General features: G+C 35.4%; 1 protein-coding gene across 1 annotated transcript; it reads left to right on the forward strand.

Moving 5' to 3' along the window:
- Positions 1-916: 916 nt before the first annotated feature.
- Positions 917-22,375, forward strand: TSTD2 (thiosulfate sulfurtransferase like domain containing 2). Its single transcript, XM_044657517.1, has 9 exons — positions 917-1,084; positions 4,531-4,856; positions 9,357-9,477; positions 12,364-12,489; positions 15,122-15,227; positions 17,073-17,191; positions 17,826-17,984; positions 19,532-19,670; positions 22,143-22,375. Exons 1-9 carry the CDS (start codon positions 917-919, stop codon positions 22,373-22,375), a joined length of 1,497 nt encoding a protein of 498 aa, XP_044513452.1.

Here is a 22,375-nt window from a genome sequence, read left to right on the forward strand (position 1 = left end):
AATCTGAAATAAGAAGATAGTATGTAGAATTGTCTAATATATAATATTGTATATTATATGTACAATATAATATAATAATAATATAAGCTTTAATGAAGTTGTTTAGTTTGGTTAAATATGGTAACATCAAGTAACCCATGTCCCTAAAATGACATTTTTTTGAAATGTCTAATTTTATTGGCTGTCATGTTTAAATGTAGTTACAGAAAAAAGGCAAGAAGTAATCATCCTCTTTTAATTTATTTCTATGTTTGTACCAAAGTTGCTTTGTATCTTAAAAAGTTTTACAAGAATGCAATGTAGCAATGTGCTACCATATTTTATTTCACAAAGGCTTCATACAACTTAGAATTTTGATGTACTCTTTGAGCTTATTAAAATGGAATTAAATTTTGTGTGTATTATGTTTTATCTGGATAGCACATTCAGGCTTGATACCCAATTCTTTGTGGCACCTAAGCAGCATGGTAGAACGAACTCTGGACTTGGAATCAGGAAGACATGAATTCAGATCTTACCTTGGACACTTTATTAGTTGTGACCTTGGAGAAATTACTTAAATTCTCTCTTAACATATTGTGGGTCGGTGGGTGTGATGTCTATAAATGTTAATTTCTATCATTCTCCAAAGGATGTGAATATAAAAAACTAAGAGTAGGAAGTTAAAGCATAGTGTCTTAAACATAGCAAGTATCCAATAAATGTTAAGTAATAAGAATTCATTAATAAACTTTTAATTGCCCATCATTGGATTTTTTTCCTCCAAAAGACACTTCCCTTTCTTTCAAGGTCCTGGGTTATTGCTAATTTGTATAGTTGATTATTATAGGTCTTTAACATTGGTCTTTCTACATTCCTTATCTAACAGGTAGTAATATACCCAAAGAAATATAAGGCTCACAACTGCAATAAAACAATGATGCCTTCTTCTGTGCTACCAGCCCAAGGAGATGACCTGGATTCCTGTATATTAAGATTTCCAGACTTGGATTTAAAAGACACAAACCTCATTTCTCCTAATAGTAGTCTCAGAGCTGAATTAGATGCTCATATGAGGAAAAAGTATGCACATGCAAAGAAAAAGGTAAAAATGCTGTTTCACTGTATTACATATGATTATACAAAATAAGGCGAGCATCAGCTCTTCTCTGCAGTTTCAATCAGATTTTAGAGTTTTTTAAAATACTTATTTCCTTTAGTCACAATATCACACATAGTTTTGCAAATACACTTCAGAAATCAGGGAGCAACAATTGTTTGATTTTCAAAATTTTCATTAACCCCAACTTTTAATTTAACTAAGGATAATGTCAGCTTCTTAAGAATAGGGAGTGTTTTTATTTGTTTGGTTTTTGTTTTTTACTATCTCCAGTCACTAGCAGAATGACTTGCATGTAATGCTTAATATGTTAATGTTTGGGGGGCCAGAGTTGTGATTTCATTGGTCCAGGGAACTTCTGGTTAGGAAACTACCAGTGCAGATCAGCACTTGTTTTTCAACTAATAGTCTTTAGAAACATGCATGGGAGCATTGGTATATTGATAGTGACTTGACCAGGGTAACATAGTTGGAGGAAGGACTTATACGCAGATATTTCTAGTTCTGAAACAGGCTTTCTATCTAATATATTATTGTTGTTAAGTCATTTCAGTCATGTCTGACTCTTCGTGACCTCATTTGGGGTTTTCTTGGCAAAGATACTGGAGTGGTTTTGCCTTTTCCTTTTCCAGATCATTTAGCAGATGAGGAACCTGAGGCAAACAAGATTAAGTGACTTGCCCAGGGTCATAAAACTAGTTGAGGCCATTTTTGAACTCAGGTCTCCTGACTCTAAGTCTAGCACTTTATCCACGGGCCACCTGGCTAATATATTTTACTTCCTTGAATTAAATATTAGTCATTGTTAATTTAATGGTGTCCCTTTTTTGCCAACTATATATTCTTCTTTTATCTCTATGAAACAATTTTATCTGCATGTAGCAGCAGTTTTTCTGACTAGTGATTTTCATGAAAGTCATACTCAGAGGGATTTAAAAGGAGAAGCAGTCGTTTAAATTTAATTTAAGCCAAGACTTGATTTCAATTTAAGCCACAGTAATTTCTTTTTGATCCTGGGGAAATAAGCCAATATTTATTTTCTTGGTTTTAGCTTACTTTTATTATATTTTATGGTTATATTACTTAATTTGATTTTCACAACTCTATGAGAATGAAAGAATTCTTATCACCACTTTACAAATGAGAGAACTAACACTCAGACCATTTAGATTTATCTAAAGATATTTGGTACTTTAGAGTTGTCTAAAGTCACACATTGAAGGACAGAATCACTATGTTCAATTCTTGGTTTTGTTACTTACTGTATGACATAAATCAAGTCCAGCAATCTTTCCATTTTATCATTGACTTTTTTCATCCATATTGTATAGGTTCATTAGCTCTGTAGAGTTATTTATAGCAAGTTTGACCAAACATTGATAATAAACCACGAAAGGATATAAAATAATGACATAGTTCATATGAATTTTATTTAAATATAATTTATTCCATTTTTTCCTACCAAAAGTGCATTCTTGTGTGCCACCAGTTTAATAGCTCCTCTGCATAATTCAGAAGTATATGTAGTTTTAATTTTAATTAAATTCTGTATATTAAAGCAATAATGTATTTATGTTTTTAAAGTATATCAGAAAACAGAATTATGAGTTCATTATTTTACAAGTGCTAACTGAATCACATATTAATGAAGTCAGTGTGAAGTAAACTGCTCCTGTGTGCTTGTTTTTGGTCCATGATCTAGAAAGGCCACAGTCATTATTAGTCAACAGACATATTTACATTTTTTAAAACTTATTTTAATTCTGAACTTAAATACCAAAAAAGAGCATGTCCTCTTGCATAGACCAAAAAAGGATTCTCTATGAAACCATGAATCACACGTGCTTCTTTTATTCTCTCAGCATTTAAAAAAAAAATTTCATTGGTCTTCTTTTTGGGGTGGAGGGTTACTATTGCTTACCTCCTCCTTGCATACTTACCCCTGTCCTAATTAACTAAAAGTCTTTCTAGAAACATGTCAATCATTTCATTAATCAGAGTTCTTAAGTCAACCATGGTTGTTTTTCTTTACCATCTTATTGTCCTTATATACATAGTATTCTCCTGGTTCTGTTCACTTCGTTCTCTATTGTTTTACACTATTCAAGATTCCCTGAAATCATCTCTTTTGTCATTTCTTATAGTAGAATAATATTCCTTTACATTCATATACCTCAATTTATTTAACAATTCTCCACTTGTATACTGTTAAAACTTAATTAGTCCTTTTGATTCCACCTCTGCAACATTTCTTGCATCCATCCTCTTCCTATCTATTCCTATTACCCTCATTGCCAGTATATCCAAGACTTTTTAAAAAAATAGCTTCCTTAGGGTTCTTTCTGCTTCTACTCTTAAATCTAAGGGGAATGTTCAGATGTAAGCTCCTTGTGCATAGGGATTGTTTTACTCTTTGAATTTGTATCCCTAATGCCTGGCATAGTAAGTGCTTCACTAATGCTATGATCTTACTCTTTACTATTCCAGTTTATCCTTCATACCCTTGTCACAATAATCTTTCTTATAGATGTGTTCATGGATCAGTTCTTGCAGCTTTAAGACGAATATGCTAAAAATTTAATCTATAATTCTTAATTCTCCTCAAACTGATGTGTCAGCCATGTCAAATCAACAAGTATTTTATTAAGTGCTTAGTAGGTACCAGACAGTATACTAAGTAGAAGGATACAAAGAAATGCAAAAAAATCTCTGACCTCAAGAAGCTTCAATTATCATGGTAAAAAGGGATGTGAACAACAATGTACATGCAAGCTATGTACTGGGCAAATTGGAAATAACAGTACTACTATGTTGTGCCTAGTATGGAGTTAGGCTTGATTGAGAATATTATGAATTATTTCCTTAGTTCTTCATATTCACAAAATTCTTTGTTACATGCAACTCATGCAACTTTGTTACATGCAAGACTCAGAATGAGATTGAAAAAAATAGACATTGCTACCTATAGTATGTAAACAGACAAAAGCACATATATCACTACTTCAAAATAATTGTTAATCAAAAATCATGTATATTTATCTATATCGTGGAGAGAGACACAATCAAGATTTCTTTACTAGCTGTGTATGCTCTCTTCATTCACTGCACCACCTAGTTGTCTCTGGTAAAGGGAGAAAATAGTGGCTTGAGAAGTTACAAAATTTAAAGGGAAATTTTTTTTTAGTAAGGGAAATCTAGTTCCTAATAAAGGAATTGTTCTGTGCCAATAGAACAATTTCATAACTGGGAAGATCTTTAGAAATCACAGTCTATAGATGGAGAAATTAAGGCCCAGAGAAGTTCAGTAGTTTGACCTAGGGCTTAAAAAAGCAGCTTCGTAGAAATTAACATTTCACACTGATGCCTCAGGTACTTCACAATTTTTTTCTGGAATAAGAATGCCAGTTGATGCTATTTCTAATGTATTACAGGCATTTGCCCTTTTGGTCAAAACAAAGGAAATTCCAGAACCCACCAGCTGCTCTTCATCTCCCTGCAAAAGAGTGTGGTGGACATGCTGCCAGCAGATCTTCAAAGACCAAATTGGCATCCACAAACATATAGCTGCCCAGCACAGGGAAGATGTTTATCATCAGACCTCTACTGTTTTAAAGCAACTGGCTGCTGAGGCTAGCACCCCCAAGACCTGCAAATCTGCAGACAAGACAAATGGACTAAATGTGCCCCCTACCTGTAACCATCAAGTGTCTGATGACCTCCCAGATGTGAGCTCCTTTAGGCTTGATGAACTGATAAGGTTAGATTTTCTTAGTTTGGCTTGAATTTTTTTAATCTCCTCTCAGTAACTCACCTATTTAAAATGGTACATTTTTCAAATATTTATAAATATAACATCTGACATTATTGTCACTTAAATGACTTTTGCAGGTACTATACCTTGCTCTTTTAAAATACAAAATCTTTTTAAACAATCATTTGATGAAATTATTTCTTGTATATGGTGCATACTTCCTTGGTTTCTTTAAACAGAGCATAATGAACATAATTTCTGTTAGGTTGTCATTTTGCACATTAGTGCACTGTGCTATAATATAATGATATCCTTAGAAGATTGAGATGTATAGAGTTTACATTGTATCCTCTTACTCACTATTTTATTCATCTCCTGACCTTTTCCCTTGCTTTTTCTGAGCTGCTCCAAACTCAGAAATAGTTTCCCCCCATCTTATTCTTCTTCCCTCAACAAATTAGAAGGTCTCTTTGGCAATGAAGAAAGGTAAGAATAATAAGTACATTCAGTTCTAGTCAGAGACTTGAAATTATGTCTGATATGTTGAGATTGGTCATTTTGCATACTGTAAGTTAGAAAATTGTTCTGGTTGCCTGATGTCTCTCAGGCTTCTCACCAGAAGGCCAAGAAACATGGGATAAGTACTAGAAAACAGGACTCTAGAGAAGTGAGGGGTGGCAGCAATACTGGTGATGAGAAGTGTGGCAAATGTATGTGTCAAACAACAGACTTAGAGAGTCAGTGACAAAGAAGTAGATAGTACAACTTCTCAGGCTACAGACTCATAGGTCAGATAGCCCTTCAAGTATTTCAATTCCGTTTTCCATTCACTACAATGAAGATTTATCAAGCATTTGATGTCCAAAGCCTGGGGCAGCCCACAAAGGGGTCATATGTGTGACACAAACTAAGGGAATCAAAGACTAAGAGGTTGTTGACTCTGTAAGAGCTCAAACCATATTTATTTTGGGGGTCTTTTCTAGCACTTAACACAATGTTCTGAGTATAGCCGCCACTTAGTAAACATTTGTTTAACTGAACTAATAATACACTTAACAGGGAATCTAGCCTAGGGATAAGAGATCTATTGTTTTTTTCCTGGTGACAACAGAGGGCAGCAGAGTGCCTTACCTGAGGCCAAAAATCTCTACCTAACTAAGGTAAACCAACTCATAGGACTTCACTGATTCATAATAGCAGGGAATAGGGAAGTGATTAGATTAAGAAGCACCAACCAATCAGAGGAGGAAATCCAAAGACTGGCATAATTCTGAATATGGAGTAGGCAAATATTTGAAAACTAAAGAACAATCAGAGGCAAACTTGACATTTGCAGATGTAAAGAATTGTCATCAGCATCACAATGTCATAGATAGGGCTAAAAGCATTAGAAAATTGTGAGGGGTCATCAAGTGCAACCCCTTCCCCCTTCTTTTTACTGATGAAGACTAAGGCCTAGAGAGACCTAGTGACTTGCTTGCTGAGAGTCATTTAGCTATGGAGTGTCTATGCAGGTGTCTGAACCTATTTTTTCCTGATGCCTACTCCAACATCCTGTCATAACTTCACCTGTCTTCACTGGGTCAGATAATTTGGTTAGAATAATAATAGCTGACATTTATGTATCACTTTAAAACTCACTGAGATCTTTATATGTGTTATTTCATTTGATCATTAGAACAACCCTGTGAGGTAAGTGCTACTTGTTTCTCCATTTTACAAATGAGACTAAAGTAGAGAGTAGTCAGATGACTTGCCTACATATATACAGTGTCAGAAGCAAGATTTGAACTCACACTTTTCCTAACTGTTAAGTCCAGTGCTCCTGACCCTATGACACGATGTTCCCTCCCTACCCTTCCCCCAATAGCCTTGAGCTTCATTTGTTTTCCTCTACTAGGCAAAAAAGAAGGGAGAGGAAATATTAGAAGGAATTTTTTTGTGTTGTGGTTGTTTTCTTGATTTTACTAACACTAAAAACACATCAGTAATCCCAGGGCCAAGATACCAGGAAGGAAGCTTTAAGACTCTTCTCTTTCACAGAGGTCCACAGAGGAGCAATCTTTCTGAGAAGCAAAAGCCAGGGACAATGAAAAAGAAAATAGATAGACCAATCCCTGAAGCTCCCAGAAAAAAAAAAGTGACTGGTAAATGTCATTTGGGCATTTATACTAGAAGAAGGTTCTTTTTCTTCCTTGTCCCCAACTTTTTCTTTCCTATTTACCTGCTGAAACTTAACTCTGTCCACATTCCAGTGCCTATCCCATTCCTTACCCACTCCCTCCTCAAATTACTGCTTTTCATCCCTACTCCCACACATGTTGGATCTCCTGTCCTAGACTAAAGGAGCCACCCACCAATAGACTGGGAGTTGGGGAAAATCTTTGTTAAGATTACCATAAGGATAAGAGTTTTCCTGGCTTCCTAAATTAGAACTCTAAACACAGTTTCCCCTAGAGCCAATCAGTGGCAGGCATTTATTAAGTGTCCGCTATATGCCTGACTTCAAGGTGCCAGGTACACAAATATAAATAATAAAATGATAGTGACTCTTAAGGAGTTTATATCCCAGTAGAAGAGATGTGTACGTATATGAGTTTTTACAGAATACAGAGAAGGTAATTAAATACAAGGTAGTTTAGGATGGAAGACACTAGTAATTAATTGGGATATTAGAAAATGCCTTATGATGGAAGTATTTGAGGTGTGTCTTGTAGAAAGAACAGGTTTCTATGAGGTGGAAGGGAAGGAGGGATTGCAAAGGCAGAGGCACAGGCAAGAGATGATGGAGAACCACATGAGATAGAGGAAGCCAATTTGGTTTACAGAGTGGAGGAAGGGGAATAGTATACAGTGAGGCTGGAAAGGTAGGTTGAGGTCAGATTTTGAAGGGCTTTAAAAACCTAAACAGAGAAGTATATATTTTATCTCCAAGGCAATAGAATTATAGGGCAAGATCATATTTGGTTATATGAGGTTCTGTAGGACACTTCCAGAACATTATCAAAATAAGCTTCTGTTGGCTAACCTGGGAACCTAGCCGTCATTTATACTGTTTCTATGGGAAAATGCACACAGTTACTTTATAAATAGACTTTCAGAATATAACCTGTGTGTTAATGGAGAACTTTTTATATTCAAACAGGATTTGGATAGCTTTTCAACTAAACAAATCCTGCAATTATTCAAGTCTGGATAGCCAAATTTTGATCCTTGTTACTGAATTTCATTTTTACCCAAAGGCCTTTTAAGATTGACTACTTCAAAATGAAAATAACATAGTAAGCAACTGTGCTTTTTTTCCCTTCAGGTCTAATGGAGACCAAGAAAAGTCATTTAAAAAGCTCTTTGTTTAGTTTCACCTTCACTGACTTCACTTAGTCACCAAGTCCTTAGTGAATAAATGCTATTGAATTGTCCCTCTTTGGGATACATTGATATCTCCATTAAGGAATCTTCTGGCAACAAAACTCCTTTATAATGAGATTCATTTGAAGCAGAGCAAACATTTTCAGCTATATAAAAGTACCTCAGTAAACTGATTCTCTTTTAACTAGATAAAGTTGTGAAATATCTCCCCTTTTGTTCCCATATAGGTAACTCGTACTTCTAGAATCTCTCCCAATTTTAATTCTTTATGTCTGTTCTATCCTTAGTATCAAAACAAGGAAGGATATGATATCCATCATATATAATCATTTGTTGACTACCCTTAAGTATAAATAACTTAGGTGTTTCTTCTAGTATCTTCACTTAAAGTTTTATATCTTTAACTATGAGAGAAATTTTCAAAATTAGTAAGTGGGTAGGAAGAAAATTTGTGGAACAAAAAGGCCCCAGAAATCATCTGCAGTCTTATTCTCTTCAGTTATCACCTTCCAGCACCGTTGCCCACCCCATTTCCTGAGAAGAATAAACTTAGCTAGGTGCTGTAGCTGCTGTGGATCAGAGGAATCTCTGTTTCTTTATTTACCTTTCTTTTTAATCCAGACCCTCCCCTCCCTCCTTTTCCTCTGTCCCAAGTCTTTCAGTTGTATATTCCTGTATATTTGATATTATGTTTGTTAGAAGCAAATGCTTTTATCCAATAGACAATTCCTCATTCCTTCTATATTATTATTACATGTGGCAGTGAAGTTTCTGACCTTTTAAAAAAGATTATCTTTGCAATATATTGTCTTTGTCATTAGAAACATAGATAAAATGCATTTCCTTGTAGGAACTTGAAGACTGGTTGGAGATGTTTCCCGAGGAAACAGCCCAATAACATAAGAGAAGACATACAATAATTACTACACGGGTAGGGACAGTTAATAAACTTTAAAATAGGTAGAAAGATGTCATAGAAGACCTAAGTTTTGAAGAATGATTAACTTTTAGATGAAAAAGGGGAAGGTGATCAAAGGTGTCAGTTGTGCTCATTGCAAGTTAATTTCTAACCTTATTCAGATTTGTACTGGGGATGTGGTACTGATTATGTTTTATTTTTGTATGGTCTTTTTGCAGTACGCAAGATAGCAATCAGGGAGTAGTATTATTATATTATTGTTACTGTGATGTAGAAGATCCAGAATGGGTTTGTGCTTGGCAGAAAGCTCTGTGCCAACACCTGCATCTCAAAGGAAAGGTAAGATTTTTTCAGCTGACATTTTCCTTTATTCTTTCATTAATGTAATCATTACATAGGCAAGCCCCACTTAGAGAAAACCTCGTAGAAAAAAGGTTAACACCTAAATATTATTCATTAATCAAAAGACCAGAATTTGTTGACTTGAATTTCTAGTGTTTGTTTAAAGCAGTGATTCCCAAAGTGGGCGCTACTGCCCCCTTGTGGGTGCTGCAGCGATCCAGGAGAGCGGTGATGGCTACAGGTGCATTTATCTTTCCTATTAATTGTTATTAAAATTTTTTTAAAAAATAATTTCCGGGGGGGCTAAGTAATATTTTTTCTGGAAAGGGGGGCAGTAGGCCAAAAAAGTTTGAGAACCACTGGTTTAAAGTATAGCTTGGTTTTATAAAACTTTGATTTATATACAGGTTTTCAAGAACACACCTACTATGTAAAATAAGATTTATGTGTATTTTCTGTTACTGCCCTGGTAACACTAGCAGAAAGGTATTTCAACTCATCTTTTGCTATCTAATAGAATGGATGGCTAGAATTTTTTAAAGTAAGAGATATTTTTTAAGAAATGGATCCATTATTTGATTTCTCCCTACACAGGTAGTGAATCATGATGGAAGAGTGCTGGATTTGGAATCAGCAGGCCTGGGTTCTAAAACTGCCTACCTGTGTGACCTTGGTCAAGTTACTTGACCCCTCTGGACCTAAATGTCTCACAACAAGAGCTTTGAACTTGATGAGTTCTGAGGTCCCATGCAACTCAAACTCTATAAGGCTTTGCCTCCCTTAGCCATGTCCTTCAGGCAGTTGATAAATTTCTCTTCCCTTTGTACCTCCCTTGGGTTTTTGTGAGGAAACCACTTTGTTAACTACATAAAGTACCACTTAAATGTGAACTATTGGTATATAGATATACCCCAGAGATAGTATGGTAGGGGAAAGAATGCTAGATTTCTAGGAAAAAATTCAATTAAACTTTTTTTTTAAGGTAGGCATGGTGGCACACCTGTGCTCTGAGGGAGGTTGGTGCACAAACCAGCGCTACTTCTGGATTTAATAATTAAGACTTCTATATATTTATAAACCATTCCTTTCAAAACATTCTAAAAATTTTTCAAGCAATCAGTCAAGCTAGTCTATTCCTGAAATTGTCCTTAGAGCATGTATAAGCTCCTCATAGTCTTAGAGCTTTCTTCTAGCTCTATGTGGTCAAAGTTCAGTTATGTATTTTTAGAAATGTAAAATTTTTGAATTGAGAAGCACTTTACCAGCCACAAACAGAAGAGATATAAAAGTCAATTAATGTAGGGACAAATTGCTTTTTCTAAAAATACATGAGCCAATATATCTATACACAGCTGAAAAAGCACCCACATAGTTTGAAGCAGTTTTCAAAAATCAAAAGCCATTTCTGAAGGCAAGATTAAATCTTTCTCAAAAATTTCACTTAAGTCAAAAGTAGGGAGCTTTAGAAACAAATGAAATGACAAGAATTTTTTTTAAATCAGCTTTAATTGGAAATATAAAAAAGAAAATCTAGAATTGATGTTTAAAAAAATCATTGAAACAGTTGCAAAATACATGTAAAGCAATCATATTTGAATAGGCAATAACAAAAATGTAAGTTTTACTTTCCTCTTGAGTACCTTGGCTAATGGAATTAGAGTAGAAGCCAAACTTTTTTTTTCTCATATCAAAATTGAAGCTTAACAGAAATGATGTCACATTGACCTTTTGATCTTCATTTTGTAGAACTAATATAACTATTTGTGTATATATTCACTTTAAAATGTCAGAAAATGATACCATGATACCCCTTTTTGGAAATAAATGAAATGTTTTTAAGTGCATGGTACATATGCCTATGAAAATTCTTATCTGGAAAACTGGTTTCAAATTCTCATTAATTTAGACATTATACCAATAGTTTTGGTATTAATCATAGCAATAATAACTCATTTTAGTTTATACTTTTATAGCTACTGCTAGATGCAATTCACTATTCAGATGACTATCCTAGAGCTCTGCCCAAAGAAATAAGAACCTAGTTAACAGGCAATTTCACCTGTAAGGTGAAAAAGACATGAGCTACAAAGTACTATTTCAGTAAGACTCTAGCCTTGACTCAGGGAAAAGAAAGAAAGGACCAGGGAATGCAATGAATATAGACTCATTCTAGAGAGAAGAAAAGTTTTGAGTAGGGAATTAATTCCAAAAGAAACATTTATTTGTTGGATTTTCATATCTTAATTCCAGAAACACTGTACACAGAAAGGACCTCCCTTTTATGCCAATTGATGTAGGTAGTTTCTCAGAATTCACTTCCATGGCCAGATATACACTGTGGCTGGGTAAAATATTTGTCTGCCCAGGTTTTCCTTTCCTTTTCCTTTCTTTTCTTTTCCTTTTCCTTTCTTTTCTTCTCTTTTTTTCTCTTCTCTTCCCTTCCCTTCCCTTCCCTGACCTGACCTGACCTTCCATCTTAAAATCAATACTGTGTAGTGGTTCTAAGGAAGAAGAGTGGTAAGGGCCAGGCAATAGGGGTTAAGTGACTTACTCAGGGTCACACAGCTAGGAAGTGTCTGAGACCAGATTCGAACCTGAGACCTCCCATCTCTAGGCCTGGCTTTCAATCCACTGAGCCACTCAGCTGCCCCATGTCCAGGATTTTCAATGGAAACATAAATATTTTTTTCTTTAGCCACAGAGCACTTAGCCACAGAGCACTGTTAGGTGATCTATCTTAAATCATATGATATCCAAATTGTAATTATTCTCTCTTGTTGGGATTTAATGGTTTAGTGATTCTTATATAGAAAATTAACAGAACAATATGTTCTTAGTTTGATTAACTGTGATTGTTATTTTTGTTATTTTTTAATATTTTAGGTTCGGATTGCTACAGAAGGAATCAATGGAACAGTGGGTGGGAGCAAATTAGCAACTGATCTTTATATGGAGGCCATGCTTTCTCATCCATTGTTTAAGAATATCTTATGTAAGGAAGATTTTAAGGTAAGAGCAATGGCAATAAATTTCATTTCATCTGTCTTCTTTCCCTTAAATGGTCATTTTCATACTGATGTACATTAAAACTTCATTTAATAAGAACCCAGATGATGAGAGACTTGGCCTGTGAGTTCACCAGAAGGAACGATCTGGTGAGCAAACTCCTTCTGCCATCAAAGGCCAGTATCTTCTCTGTAGTTTATAGCCTTACAAAAATATGCACAGTACTAAGTGACTTGTCTAAGGTCATACAACCAGTATATCTCAGAGGCAGGACTTGAACCTTTCTGGACTCTGTAACCATACGCCGTGTTATACTTCTCAGAAACTTTGAAATAATCAGAATCTCAAAGAGCATTTGACTTTAGGGAATAAAAGCAAATTATAAGGAGACAGTTTTTTAAAAGTAGACTATTTAAGAGAAAGATAGTTCTTGGTGTGAATAGTGTTCTTTCTTATACGTTCCTCACAATTGTCCTGGATCATTGCATTGCTGCTAGTAGAGAAGTACATTATTTTTTATTGTGCCACAGTGTATCAGTCTCTGTGTATTCCTGGTTCTTCTCCTTTCATTCTGCATCAATTCCTGGAGGTCTTTCCAGTTCACATGGAATTCTTCCAGTTCATTATTTCTTTCAGCACAATAGTATTCCATCACCAACAGATACCACAATTTGTTTAGCCATTCCCCAATTGAAGGAGACAGCCTCATTTTCCAGTTTTTTTTGCCACCACAAAGAGCACTGCTATGAATATTTTTGTACCCGTATTTTTCCCTATTATCTCTTTGGGGTACAAACCCAGCAGTGCTGTTGCTAGATCAAAGGGCAGGCATTCTTTTATAGACCATTGAGCATAATTCCAAATTGTCTTCCAGAATGACTGGATCAATTAACAACTCCACCAGCAATGCATTAGTGTCCCAATTTTGCCACATCCCTCCAACATTAATTACTTTCCTTTGCTATCATATTAGTCAGTCTGCTAGGTGTGAGGTGGTACCTCAGAGTTGTTTTGATTTGCATTTCTCTAGTTATGAGAGATTTAGAACACATGTGCTTATTGATAGTTTTGATTTCTTTATCTAAAAACTGTCTATTCATGTTCCTTGCCCATTTATCAGTTGGGGGAATGGCTTGATTTTATCAACTACATACACTTATTCTCTCTCTATTTAAAAATTTTTTTTAGTAATTCATTTGTTTGTTACATTAAAATTCTCAGTTTTCTCCCTACTCCCCTCCCTTTCCTACTCACCATAGAAAGCATCACTTGACAAAAAATATGAACAGTATATATAAACTCTGTCTTCTTTGTTTTTATTTATCAGTTCTTTCTTTGGAAGTAGACATTAAGCAATTATTCTTCAAACATTAATTCTGCAGCTGTATATAATGTTCTCTTAGTTCTACTCATTTGACTTCATGATTTCATGTAGATCTTTCCAAGTTTTCAAAAAAATTAACCTGTTCATCATTTCTTATGGCTCAGTATTCCATCACTATCATATGCTACAACTTGTTTAATCACTTCCCAGTTGATGGGCATCCCCTCAATTTCCAGTTCTTTGCCACCACAAATCTCTTAAAGGTACCTGCTAGCTCTAAAATTCTATGATTCTAAACTTTACATTCACTTATTATTACATGTTTCTGACCTTCTTTTGTCTTGGTTTCAATTAAATTTCCTCATAGTTTTGAATCTTATCCTTTGAGACAGTGTGATAACATAGAAAGAACACTGGATTTCAAGTCAAGGATATCTTTACATGACAAGGCATTAGTTTCAGGTCATGCTTGATGGCCTAGCCCAGTGATGGTGAACATTTTAGAGACTGAGTGCCCAAACTGCACCCTTACGCTGCATGCAAGCCCCCTAGCCCCTTTACTCCAGACAAGGGAGGGAGAAAGTGCTCTCAGTGGGCTGCTGGGCAGAAGGGCTGGTCGTGTGAGAAATGTCCTCAGATGTAGTGGAGAGGAGAAGGAGGGGAGTAGCCCCCTCTGGTGGCACACATGCCATAGGTTTGCCAACACAGGCCTAAAGCTAGAATGCCTCTTTTATTTTTTCATGGTCCATCTTCTTTTGTCTGGCACACCCCACTCCTAGCTTACTTAAGAAATATACATTAGAAGCAGAACATCTAACAATTTCCCAAGACCTAATAAGGCAATTTAAGAAAAGTATTTAGTACAGAAATAGCTGCAATATTGTAACAAGTTTCCCTGTAGTAGAAATATAAGAAGAAAGAAAACATATATTAGGGCTTCTTATAAAGTTTCCATAGGCCATTCCACAGTGAACTTTTTATTGTTTTTGTACAGTTTTTATTTTAAAATAATATAATTCAGACTTTCACTCTGATGTTTAAAAATTCCAGGAGTCATTTAGGAATAGGTGACAGGAAACCTGATCATGAAAAGGCTGGATTTTCTATCTGTTTGAAATTTGAAATCTATTTCTAGCCATTTGCATGTGTAATATGCAAATCCCATTAAATTTGTGTCATATCTGGATGTATGTTAAAATATTTGTATTTGGCTCTTGTCTTAGGACAGGAATGGGAAAGGGGCAATGGAAGGCTTTGAGGTTTGACTCCAAGGAAGGGAAGTCTTTGTATTCTTTGTTTTTTGTTGACTAGACCAGCAAAGGAGGAGCTTACTGTTTTCCAGAACTTCGTGTTGGTGTATTTGAAGAAATCGTGCCCATGGGAATCAATCCCAATATGATCTCCTACAAAGAACCTGGTATGCTTATTTTAGGAAAAATAAAATGTATTTCTTTATCTGGGATCAAAACTGTATAGAGAAGCAAAATAAAAAGTAAAACTCTGGTCAATAAGATCTATGGTGATTTGGGGAATAAAGCAAACATTTATCTGACTTAGATATGAAGTGGTCATAGTGTGAGCACATTTGAAAACTGAGCAGTACTTCTTGGTGTTTCAAAGCTCTGGCTTTTGGAAGGTGTCCTGTAACATTTTCACCCAGGTTGTTTTCTTTCTCATAAGTTATTAGCTTTCTAGAGTAGAGCAATTCATATCCACATGGACAACAATACTAACCTACAGAGTCATTCAAGGCTGCAGTTATATAGTGTTTTTCCATTCTTATAGATAATAACTGAAATATCTATATAGTAACATATACTGTGCTACATATAATAGTGTATAGCTATTCAAAGTATCACCTAGGGACAAAAAAAAAAAGAGGAAAGTGGGATTAAACTATGAGTCTTTATCCAAGCATATTATCAGCCCAGTGTTATTGCCAGAGTCTCCAAAAATGCTAAGATGAGATATAGCACAATGTGATTGAAGCAGTATGGTATAGTAGAAAACATTCAGAATTTATAGTGAAAGGACCTGAGTGCTTATTCTGGTTAAACTTATTACCTTAGTCTTGAGCGAATCATTTCATCTTTACTGGGCCTCAGTTTTCTCACTTGTACAATGAGGAAATCAGATTAGATGACCTCTAAAATCCTTTCCAACAGTAAAATTTTTTGTTTCTATGATTATATAAAGCAGGTCACAGTTAATGCACTGTGTTTTAATCTGAGTCAATTTTAGCCCTTTTTAAAGAATTTTGAATATTCATTGTCAACTTATCCTTGTACTCAAAGGAGAACAGTATTATTATTTGGGACCCTTTAGCAAAAATTGTTGATTTGCCAGTGTTTTAGGATTTGTACTTTTATCTCTGCTTCATTTATTTTTTTTTTATATGATATGCTATATATAGAGCAAGAAACTTTTGATTCCTGGGTAAATTCCCTAGGTTCAAAAGTGAATATTCTCTGACACTGGCTGACATGTTTACTTTCCAAAGCTGTAAAGAGAATGTTCTCTAAGGGACAAAGAATGCTTTTTTTACCCCATACTCCAAGTTATCATATTGCGTTACCATAATATGTTAATGGGTATCTTAGTTTCCTATTCCATATTTAAGACTATCTACACTTTTCCCAGTTACCAGACAGCCTTCTTGTTATGCATTAAGAACTCAGTGGTGCCCTTTGTGATATATTATCTTTCTTAACAAGGAATAGGCATAGTAAAGAGCCTTTTCTTTATACTGATTTTCAGGTGAACTCTCATTTTGTGCAAAATATGCACCTGTCTCCACTGGTGTTTTAGAATTGGACCCTTTAGAATTAAACCTAGTTAAAAGCTTTTCGTCAAGCACATACCTTTTTTTGCTTACTCTCTCATGGTAATATTAATACCATGTCATGGCTTGTGGATAGAATACAGGGTTAGAATTGAAGTTTATGATAAGATGGAATGCTTTACTGTCTAAAATTCCTTGATGTTAAGCCAAATACAAGTTGGCAAGATTCTGAATGTAATATCTGCTGAATTTTCTTTCATTTGGTGGAACAGATTCTTCATAGGATTCCACAAAAAGGGACTCAGAGTAGAGAAGTTAAAGAAACCTTGCAGTCTAATACTGCAAAATTGTATTTTGCCAACTTAATTGTTATTTGTGAATATAAAAGATTTGGGTGGAGAGGACCACTTAAAATAGTTTTGTCCTGGCTCTCCAAGATTATTTTTAAATGTCTTTAAAGTACTTTTGGTTTGATTTTAGGAATCCATTTATCCCCTGGTGAATTTCATAAAGAAGTTGAAAATTATTTATATCAGGGTAATCAAGAGCAAAATGACACTATTCTGCTGGACTGCAGGAACTTTTATGAGAGTAAAATAGTAAGTTCATTTTGGGTTAGATCGTTGTTTAGGTTCAATAAAATGATTTTGTTCTTTCCGTCCTACTCAGTGATTTCAAAGAACAAAGTTCACTTGTGTGAACCACATTATGAGAATTGCTATTTATTTTTCTTGGCACCTGACTTCTAACAAAATCAATATCCTGACAGTATTTGCAATTTCAAAGAAAATCTAATATCTTGAACTCAGCATTTGACAAAGAAGTAGGAAAAAATTCATGACTTTAAAACATCTTGACTCCTATTACAATTTCTTTTCTTATAAATATACTCTTGTAATTTGTGAGAGATTTAAGATCTCAAATTTTTCTTTGTGAATACCCCATAATTCTTCTCTTTAATGTCTATCAGGAAAAGGGAGATGTTTGGAATCATCTTCCTTCATTTTTCAGCTCAAAAGTCTTTTATATGAGCTTTTCTTAAGCAGCACATGGTAGATCAAAGCCTGCAATTTTAAAAAAGATACTGTCAAATTCAAATGCTTCTTTGCCAAGGTTGAGGTTGTTCAGGGAATGAAGCCATGTTATTCTGATAACTCCCATTTCCCTACCACCTGTTGTTCACAGCTTTCAACAACTCTTTTGTAATCATATGACAATCATTCAACATTTCAGGGACATTTCCAGAAGTGCCTGGCACCAAACATCAGGAAATTCAGTTATTTTCCCAGTTATGTGGACAAAAACCTAAAACTTTTTAAGGACAAGCGTGTACTGATGTACTGTACTGGGGGTATTCGTTGTGAGAGGGGTTCTGCCTACCTTAGAGCTAAGGTAAGTTGTACTCAGAAGCAAAATATGCAGAACCTTCTCTCTGTGATTAATGAGGTCATAAGGGTTTCTCTGATTTTCCTATATGAGCTATGAGTTTCTCATATGAGATAAAATCTGATGTTCCTGAAAAGTGAAAGAAATGCCAAGTCTTCAGCAGTCACATCTAAAATAAAAGAGAGAAAATTAACTCTTTCCCTGTCTGGCATGGTGGGGAGGGGATAGGGACTATAGTGAAATGGTAAAAATATTGAAGCCAAGGTACTTGGTCCTGATTCTGGTACTAATTATACTATGTGTCCTTAATTTAATTAACTTAATTTCTCTACACCTATAAAAACAAATAGGTGGGTTAGGTAGTCTCGTGGTCCCTTCCAATATTAACATTCTGTGGGCTCAGGGATACTAGCTTCCTCAATCTGAGAGGGAGTGTATTAAGTACACGGGCACATAAGTGAAAATACCAGAGGGAAATGACTTTCTGTAACATCATAATGTCAAATATCACTTTGTTGGTTTTTTTAAAATTAAATTTAATTACTTTTATTTTAATAACAAATTTCCACATTACTTTTCTGAAGCTTTATTATCCTGATTGTCCCCCTCCTTTCTTTCCCTCCTCCGTCACAGAACTGGCAATCAATTCAGTCTGGGTTATACATGTGTTGTCATGCAAAACATTTCCATATTGTTCATTTTTATAAGTGAGTAATCTTGCAAAACTAAAACCTCAAAACATATACCCAAATAAACAAGTGATAAATCATATGCTTTCATCTGCATTCCTATTCCAACAGTTCTTTCTCTAGAGGCAGATATCATTCTTTTTTATAAGTCCCTCAGAATTGTTTTGAATCATTGTATTGCTGTTAGTAGCTAAGTCTGTCATATTTTATTGTTCCAAATATTGCCATTACCGCTTACAATGTTTTGCAGGTTGTACTTATTTCACTCTGCATCAGTTCATGTAGGTATTTACAGCTCTTTCAGAAATCATTCTGTTCATCTTTCCTTATAACACAATAGTATTCCATCACCATCATGTACCACAATTTGTTCAGCCATTCCCCATTTGATGGACAACCCTTTAGTTTCTAATTCCTTCCCACCACAAAAAAGAGCAGCTTTAAATACTTTTGTATAAACAGGTCCTTTCTCTTTTTTTTTTCTTCTATAACCCTTTGGGCATAATTCTAAATGACTTCCAGAATTATTGGATCATTTCACAGTTCCAGCAGTAATGCATTAGTGTCCCAATTTTGCCACATCCCCATCAACATCAAATATCACTTTAAACTGACTAGTAAAAATAGGACAACTAAAGTTTTACTAACAGAAGAATTCCATGAGGGAATGATGGGAGAGAAGTATCTCTAATAGAAGCATAAGACTAAGGCTCAGGTCTAGGTCTTGTCCTAGCTTTGCTACTAACTACTTCTTTAACTGTAAGCAAATGGCTTTGCTACTCCAGACCTTAGCTTCATATTTTAATGATATAACAACATTTTCATTACCTTTTTTCTAATATCATGATAATTTTTAAAATACAGGGAGTATGCAAGGAAGTATACCAGCTGAAGGGTGGCATCCACAAGTACCTGGAAGAGTTTCCTAATGGTTTTTATAAAGGGAAACTGTTTGTCTTTGATGAACGCTATGCTCTCTCTTACAATAATGACATAGTTTCAGGTAAGTCATTTACTTCTCCCCAGTGTTCCAAGTTAAGATGTTTTGTACTCCCTTTCTGCTGGTCACCATGAAGAACATGGACAAATCTACTCTGATCTCTGCTTATAAATCACTAGAACCTGGACAAGTAATTTTATCTCTATAGGCTTTAGTTTTCTCCTCAGTAAAAAGAAGGAATTGTATTAGAGCATGTGTTAGGTTCTGTGGTTAAGCTTTTTAATAACAAAATCTTAGAAACCATTCAAGGTTTCTGGCAGCCCTAAAATTCTGACTTCCAGGAGATTAGTAGAATTCTGGTTGTTAGTCTTCACTGAATTCAGAGGACATATGATCCAGTTTAACAAAATTCCTAAATCATCAAAGAGAGTCTTTTTACTGAATGAAGCCAATATTTATGGAGTGCTCACTGTATGCAGCAGGTATTTCTCATTCTTTTGGATAAGACTAAGAAAACAATGGGCACAGCCTCTACCTTTAAGGATCTTATTCATAGGGGACAGCATTGAAGGGTATTCTAAACTGGGTAAAATGAAAAATGCCAGGCCTCAGGGACATGTGAATAAACCATATGCAAGAAACGATAGGTTTGGCGCAGTGAAATTCAGACTAAAATGAGAGAGAGAGAAGGTAAGTCAATAAGGAGACTTTAAAAAGAATAAATTTATAAATATATACCTGTCATAATTATGGATTTCACTCAAGGTAAAAGGAACCATTTTAACTTTCTAATGAAACTGGTGATATATAAATATTCCTATCTTACTTTGTGGCATTGCTTTGAAAGGGATATTTTAAAGCCATTAAAGTTAAGAAGACTCCTTCAGGGGGCAGCTGGGTAGCTTAGTAGGTTGAGAGCCAGACCCAAAGATGGGAGGTCCTAGGTTCAAATGTGACCTCAGATACTTCCTAGCTGTGTCACTTGACCCCCATTGCCTATCCATTACTGCTCTTCTGCCTTAGAACCAATACACAGTATTGATTCTAGGATGGAAGGTAAGGGTTTTAAAAAAAAGAAAAAGAAGAAGACTCCTTCATGTCATATTAGTACATGAATGGATTTTTAGGGCATGGGTACTAAATAAGAGAAGCAAATTTAGGGGGGACAAATCCAAGTCACTTTACAGTTATAAAGAAAACGTTGGTAGGATGTGGTATTAAACAATTGGACAGGGTGGTAAAGAGCAGACAGTGTCAAAGGCAGCCAGTTTAGAGGACTAGGAAAGAGAAATCAGCCTGATCTTCACAGTGAAGTTTAGAGAGAGAAGCAGGTTCAAGGGAATGTCATAAACCTAAAGGCAGGAATCAGTAGAATCTACATGTCCTCTAGATAGCAAGAGAAAGTGAACCCTGGAGAAAAGGAGAGATTATCCTTTTGGGTATAGGTAGAAAGAAGACTGTGGCCTCAGGATATGAGGTGGCAGTGGAGGACTATTCTTCAGAGAGGCTAGATGGCCCCTTGTTGGCTTTGTCATCAAGGAAAAATCCCTTCTGTCTCTAAATCAGTAATACGAAATTTGAAATTCTGTGATTCTGGAATGGCCAAAATAGAAGAGTGAAAAAACATGGGACAAACCCAAAAGGGATTGTATTATCCCAGGGCTGGGCTACTCTATAAACTTCAGTGGCTCCCCGTGGCCTCCAGGAACAAAGACAAAATGCTGTTTGGCATTCAGTGCTTCATAATTTAGCTCCCTCCTATCTTTCCACTCTTCTTTCCCCTTTTACCCTATCATTAACACTGGTTGCCTTGCAGTTCTGTGAACAAAACACTTCATTTCAGCTCCAGACATTTCCCCCATGTGTAGAATGCTCTGAGCACTGACCTTCCTGGCTTCCTTTAAGTTCCAACTAAAATTACATATCTCTTGCTTGTTGTCTTCCCCCATTAGATCATAAGCTCATTGAGGGCAAAGACTGGCTTTTGCCTCTTTTTGTATCCCTAGCACTTAGCACAGTGCCTGATATGTATAGTAGATACTTAATAAATGTTTATTGACTGATTAAAAAAACTAACAAGAAGGAAAGGCTAATCTATTATCAGTGGGAAAGGAAGATGAGAGTTAAGACCCAAATGTAGGTCATCAACTTAGGAAGTGGTTCTTGGTTGCTTTAGGGGGAAAATAAAATATTCACTAAGTGATAAGACCTAAAATAAAATAATTAAAGATTTAGCCAAAAAGTTGTAAGAAAATGGTAGTTACAAATAGAATATACTCATTTAAGAAATCTGGATATAAAAGTGAACTAAGACCTATGGTAAAAAGTATAGAACATGGGGAAAGGATAGAATTCTGGAAGCAAAAGGACAAAACCCAGAAAAATAGAAGGTTTCTGTTAATCAGATGAGAGACTTAAGCGTTCAGTGGATATAGAAAGCCCATTTTATAATTGTATTTTGTGTCATTTTTGAGAGAGACAAAAGGGTACCACTTTGTTTATGTGTAACACCTGCTTTTTTTCCCCCCTCCTCAGAATGTACGTATTGTGGAGCCCAGTGGGATCAGTATAAACTGTGTTCCACCTTACATTGCTGCCAACTCGTCTTGTCCTGTTCAGAATGCCAAGAGAAAGGACTTACAGCATGTTGTCTCACTTGTCAGGATAAAGGAGTCAAGCTAATTTCAAGTCCTGCTCAGAACAGTTTTAAAGAAGAATGTGATTGTACACTAAAAAGGCCCCGTATACCAATTGAACTTTCACAATAA

The sequence above is a fragment of the Gracilinanus agilis genome, chromosome 1, assembly GCF_016433145.1.
Source record: "Gracilinanus agilis isolate LMUSP501 chromosome 1, AgileGrace, whole genome shotgun sequence".
Lineage (NCBI taxonomy): Eukaryota > Metazoa > Chordata > Mammalia > Didelphimorphia > Didelphidae > Gracilinanus > Gracilinanus agilis.

Excerpts from the sequence above, each read along its gene's own strand:
- TSTD2 (XM_044657517.1), top strand. The coding sequence starts at position 917 with ATGATGCCTTCTTCTGTGCTACCAGCCCAAGGAGATGACCTGGATTCC. Across the intron at positions 15,228-17,072 it reads GATCTCCTACAAAGAACCTG|GAATCCATTTATCCCCTGGT; the intron begins GTATGCTTATTT and ends GTTTGATTTTAG. Across the intron at positions 19,671-22,142 it reads CAATAATGACATAGTTTCAG|AATGTACGTATTGTGGAGCC; the intron begins GTAAGTCATTTA and ends CCCCCTCCTCAG.